The sequence below is a fragment of the Meleagris gallopavo genome, chromosome 10, assembly GCF_905368555.1.
Source record: "Meleagris gallopavo chromosome 10, MGAL_WU_HG_1.1, whole genome shotgun sequence".
NCBI classification, from domain to species: domain Eukaryota; kingdom Metazoa; phylum Chordata; class Aves; order Galliformes; family Phasianidae; genus Meleagris; species Meleagris gallopavo.
In genome coordinates this window covers 3,330,696-3,336,695 of record NC_139413.1, presented here as the reverse complement: position 1 = coordinate 3,336,695, position 6,000 = coordinate 3,330,696, and the positions used below count along the sequence as shown (strand labels likewise).

The following is a 6,000-nucleotide window of genomic DNA, read 5'->3' as shown; positions in this document are numbered from 1 at the left end:
GGTTACGATAGCCCACACAATGGAAACATCTACGTAAATATCAGCATGAAAGTGTATTTTTCTCCTATTCGCAAAAGAGATCCCTTCTGCTTTGTCCCTCTTTATTCCCCCTTCCGCCCCCCAGTGTTAAGGTTTCCAGATGATCACTTGCAGGTACTTTTAAAAATACTAACATTCTTTAACTCCTAACTCTTAGAAGAGAGAACTCTGTCGCAGGATCTCTGTGTCAGGACAGTGATTATAATCTGATCTCTGCTTCAAACAGGTGACTGTCCTTCTGAATCATTCCTTTGGCACAGATAAACATTAAATTCATACTACTCTGTTTGAAGTAATTCACAATTTTGCTTGACAACAAAGCACAAGATGAGTATCATTAAATTTTATTATACAAAACTGACAAGATATGGCATTCCTTCAAATTAATAAAAACAACAACCAAGTCAAAACAAAACTGCTATACCTGGAACAGTGTTTAAATGGAACAATTACTACACAACCTTTTGTTCAGCAGCGATATTTACCTGCAAGACCATTTTATAGACATGAGAGGTATAATTAAAAAAATATTCCATCAGTTCAAGCAATAGTTTAATTTTCCATGAAATAAGTCTTTCTATAAACACTTTATGTTCAGTTGAAACAAACACTTTTGAGTTTTCTTACCTTAGACAACATATAAAACAACCAGACAGGTTTGGGAATCATCAGAGAAGTCTATCCCATGGGAAAAGTCTAAGTTCTGCGTTTCACTTGAAAATGTTTGTTTTTATAAAATAAGTACTATCAACAGCATTTCCTAGCCAAACATTTATAGCAAAAAAGATCCTGTTTCTGTGATGTTTTATTCATCAGTGCAGCAAAAAGCCTTCTGGGTTTGTATTTGATACCTCATTTCTGCGTCGAATTCAAAATTTGCAAATAGACCCAGGGAAAGGTTTCTGTTAATTGTACTCATAAAAGCTCTGCTTCATTGCACAGGATTTACAAAAGGGCAAAACTATGCAAGGTCTTTCCTCTGCTTCCCTGCTAAACAAATACATTTCCAACAGCTTTCCCTTTCTCCCAGTGGTAGGAATGACTTCTTGGAGTTCTTAGTATAAACATGAAATAAAAAAGGTAGAACTAGGTAACTTTGTTAAGTCCCAGTTCAGCTGTAAATAACCTTTAAACAACAGTGCTACTCAGAACAGCTGCACAACTTGCATTTCTGAAGAAAAAACAACCCGAACAACGATGAAATTCTTGGGGAAGCTCATGAACAATTGTGCCAAGAGAGCACAAGGCTGCCTCTGCCTAAGCTTTACAAAAAGTGCTTCTCTGCAGGACGCAGTCACTGCGATAAACTTCTGAGATGGTCCCAGGGCATAAGTTATCCTAGACACTCGCTCACACACTAGTACTTGTTACACTGTGCTTTCTGGGAAGAGATGATGCTGCAGTACTTTACATTTGACATTCTCCTCTCCTCCTCTTCCAGAAGAAAAAACCTTCTATGCAAGATAAAAATAATTCTGAATCATTAGTCATGTATTAAAGAGCTAGTTTTGAATTATTTATTCATCTAGTCATATAAAATAAAGTGTAAAAGTATGAAGGTATCAGAACGTGGCTTTCAGCAAGGCAGTTTGGGAAGTAGGAATTCAACGTAAAACAATATATTTTTACCCTCTTTGAAAAGGATCACATCAGAATGAATGAAAAACACTGAAGAATTTCACTTCAAGCCTGCACGCCTGCTTTTTGTCCTTTACCCGAGAGCAGAGACCACTGGAAGACCCCCCCAGGGTTTCAGCTGTGTTGTTCTTTGTGCTCTTGTGCTAGGTCTGGCTGGAACTATGTGCTGCCCTCTTTGGGTGGCAGGGACGGCTGAGGCTGCTGCGGTGGCTGTGTGCCTGTGGCAGTTTTGATAGAGTTCAGGGTTTTGCTAAACCAAGAGTTTTTGGCAGCTTGGATTTCATTCATAAGGGCTCCCCTCTGGTGCTCCAGCTCCTAAGAAAGCAGAATAGTCAGAACTGATCAAAAATCAATTTAAAAAAAAATAATAAAGATTTTCAAACTCAGATTTCTAACTTTCTTTGCAGCCTCCCAGGCACTGGGGAGAAAGGACGGATTAAAACCACCAAAACAGCAGATGATGTTTAGATATACAAAGGAGAATCCTCATTTCTGTCTTTTTAAGGACAGACAATCAGAGGGTTCTGGAAGTTCACACGCATACAGCAGTACAGGTATATGCCATTTTTTTTGTTTCAGGGAGACTGCCATGCAGTCCTTGGATTCCACATACCTGAATTTTGCACTTGGCTTCCACAAGCTGCAGTTTGGTCTGTGCAAGTTCCAGCTCCATCTCTCTCAGCTGCTTCTTCAGTGCATCCTTCTCATCATCTATTTCTAAGCCTTTATTATCCAGGCTTAGAGCAGGCAGCTTCAGTGTCCCCTCCTTACTGAAAATCTCACTGCAGTGTTTGCAGGCCATCACTTTACCCTGGAATAGCCAGAGAGCTACTTTCACATTTCACATTAAAAGAGTTTGGTAAGTTCATGAACAATGTCCTGGGTCTATAAAACGGCATAAAAAAAAAAAAAAAAAAAAAAAGACCTGAAGACCTACTTAGCATTCTCTGTCTAAGCACAAAGACTTTACTTCTCAGTGAGACTTAATCAAACCTTCTTGCTACCAAAGCTTTGTCATATTTTGCAGTATTTATGTCGGCACAATTCAGAATAAATTACAGACTAGGGACTTTCTGTCTTCAATAAAAGCACTTGATCAAATTCGTACAAATTTTGTTATTTGCAAGAAATCCAGCCAGCTTTTCTGTATTTCCAGAAGTAGTCAGTTGGCTGCAAGATCTAGCACTGGCACTCAGTGCATTTTTAGAATCCTAGGGACAGCCTTTCTTACTAACAACATCTGACACACAGTTGCAAGGTTTTCATGCTGCCTGGTGAGGTGAAGCAGATATTCATGGCTGAGGATGTAGCACAGCTAGTCTGGGCTTGGAAACTAACACAGAATATTGAATTATTTCAGCAGTTTATAGGAACATCAATAGTAGTATATCTTTTGATGAGTAACACATAACAATTGTCACTAAAAAGCAACAAATCAGGTTCAGCTTGAGTACTAAGGAACCACTAGATGTTACAATTGAGAGAAAATGATTCTGCCTACTTAGCAGTGACAAAGCAGAGGGATGGAATTATTTATTACCTGATCAGGAAATACTTAGCATTTGTGTAGATACTGGTAATGGGATTTAGAGAATAGAGAGGAACTGCTGATGAAATTCTGGGAATGGCCCAAGCTGTGCTCTAATAGTAATTCTGATCTGATCCTCTCCACTATGCACACCCAAGTAGCAGCAGGTTTTCTCCTCTAGAGAGCTTTCTTTTGATTACATTTAATGGAAACACCTGAGTAAATACAGCCTCTATACACTGTTGCCAAAAGCACATTTCTACAAAAAAGAAAAAAAAAAAAAAAATAAATAAAAAAATCGACATTCCATTCATTTTGAAAGTTCTAATCTGATAAACTTTTTTTTTTTTTTTTTTTTTTTTTTTTTTTTTACACTGCATGAAAAACATATGGGGCTATCAGTGCAGCTGGGTGAATGTCACTGTTGTTGCAATAAGCTTCAATTGACATTTTGTTCTGTATCACTGGCATTCAGCATCACTTGCATTAATACCATTCCATACAGAGAACCATTGGTCTCACCTTTACAACTTCCAGTTCATCTTTACTGGCTGTCTGTTGTTTTTCCAGCCTGGTACTCAGCTGGGAACAAATCTGGAGCAGAGAAAGCACTTTCTCAGATGAAATGGACTTTACAGAAATATAACCAGTGCTTTTTAATAATGATTATTTTAGAGCACACACTTATTAAATCCTGCCTCACTCAGCCACATGTGTTCTCCCTTAACAAATTCACTGCTGGTGATAACTAGGACTTAAAAATAGCAGTATTTGATACAGAACCTGAACACAGGGACAAGAATATTTTATAGATTATCTGATTTATAATGTTTACACTGCTCTGTGTCACACAGCAAAAACAAACATAAATAAAAATCACTCTACAGTACTAGAAATAGCTTAAAGATAGATTATTTTGGTTTCCCTAAGTCAGCAGACTATTAGGAAATCCACAAAAAGATGTATCAAAAATTATAAAGCTTTCTGGAAGCATAAAGTGTAATGTTTTTTAAAGCTTTTTAACGTTTATATGAAGGATGAGATGTGCAACTCTGACAATTCAGCTCTCAGGAGGGGTTAAACAAACAATTTACAAATAAATATGAGAAATATCTCTATAGAACATTACCTGTTTATAGTCTGCAATAATAGCTGTGGTTTTCTTAATCTCAGATTCTGCCTTCTCCAGTTGCTTCCTGAAGACTTCCTTCAGCTAGGAATTGAAGGAGAGAAGTTACATTACACAGCACACTGAAAGAAGTTCTTGAAATGCATCATCAAATTGTTCTCTCAAAGTCTGTCTGTGTTTACAACATTTCTATACCTTCTTCTTACCAATTCCCAGCTCTGGAGAACAGGAAAAGGTCTGATTCATTTATTACACAAATACCTGCTATAACCAGAAGTCTATACTGTCATACAGTGTATCACTGTTTAGAGAGTTCTCTCTGTCAAACAGCACAGCATGGGTCAGAGAAGATAAAAGACAACCAAGGGGTGACAAGAGGTATGGGCAGACAGGTTGCTTGGTTGGAATTGGAAGAGGGAGAAGAATCTCTCAGCTCTGTAAATCTATCACTCACCTCTGTAAATATCTGGTTTAGTCAGTGATCCTGCATCAAAATACAGTTAACTCGTTCCTCTACTGTTAAGAAGTACTAAACATGAAGCACCCTTTTGGTAGGAAAAAGGCCTCCATTGCCTACGTTGTAAATACAGATCCTGGCAGCCTCCATTTTAGGCAGAAAGGGAATAAAACTTATTTTGATTGTTACAATTACCGTTGTCGAATGGCAATAACAAAAAACTGTGGTACTGCTCTCAAAACATACTAACGTGTATGTTGCTATTCAGTATGTAAGTTATGTAGGATTAAAACTGCATGTTTTGCTAAAGAGCATGAGGTCTGGTCAGCAGCATTACCTCAACCCTCAACTCTGTCCGGCTGTTGTTCTAACTTCAAAAAGGGATGTCCACAGCTTTATTGCAGTGAAGCTGCAGCCTCTTACAAGGCAATGATTCTTCCAGCAACCTTTTTAGATAATTAAAAAACATCTCATTGTGCCTCCTTAGTTGTGGCTGCTCTCCACCAGTGAAAATTCTTTCTATACTGGGGAGAGGAGAAGATACAGAAAAGCGGACCTTCAGGAAACACTCAAAAAAGCAAAACGCACACATTTAGCCTGGCACTTTGAATTTTTGCCGCTGCATTTTGAAGACAAAAAGTCCCTTCTGTAACTTCAGTTTGCTCCTGCTCTTCTGATTAACTTTTTGCTTGCATTCAGCTAAATGGGAAGGATTGGAGGAATGCCTCACCTGAGCAGTTTCCTCTTCCTGCTTCCGTTTCTCTTCCTCAGTCTCCACTAGTTTCTGCTTGGTCAGGAGAAGTTCTTTGTTCAGAACATCTGCTTTGTCTTCAGCCTAGAAGGAGAAGCACTGGTGTAAACCATGTTAAATGTGCCAGCGCAAGTGCACTGACGTATATATCTCACAGGTACAATGGATTCAGGACCTAGAGTTACCTTTTCCTGACCTCAGAGGGTTCACCCAATCTAGTTTGTAAATGAAATTCCCGTTTCAGGTAGCTGCTAAGATATTCCTTTGTGCTTCAAAAACTCTACAGAATGACCCTTTTGCCAGATGTTATCCATACCCAGGTGACAGGTAAACACAGATCACACGATCATACAAACCTAAGACAAACTATATATAAAGTACTTTTGATTTGCAGCAATATTAATCCAAGTGAGGGCAGCATGGTTCAGCTGCTGCATATCTTTGCATACTGCAGAAAA

General features: G+C 38.4%; 1 protein-coding gene across 4 annotated transcripts in view; it reads right to left on the bottom strand.

Moving 5' to 3' along the window:
* Window positions 1–367: 367 nt before the first annotated feature.
* RABGAP1L (RAB GTPase activating protein 1 like) overlaps window positions 368–6,000 on the bottom strand; it is a 200,308-nt gene continuing 194,675 nt past the window's right edge. For all 4 annotated transcript variants that reach the window (XM_085231859.1, XM_085231860.1, XM_085231857.1 and 1 more), the window contains exons 22-26: window positions 5,522–5,626; window positions 4,335–4,418; window positions 3,728–3,799; window positions 2,291–2,488; window positions 368–1,992 (exon numbers count right to left, since the gene is read on the bottom strand). In XM_085231859.1, coding sequence (XP_085087985.1) covers window positions 1,837–1,992; window positions 2,291–2,488; window positions 3,728–3,799; window positions 4,335–4,418; window positions 5,522–5,626 — 615 coding nt within the window. In that variant the 3' untranslated portion in view covers window positions 368–1,836. The remainder of the gene's footprint in view (window positions 1,993–2,290; window positions 2,489–3,727; window positions 3,800–4,334; window positions 4,419–5,521; window positions 5,627–6,000) is intronic.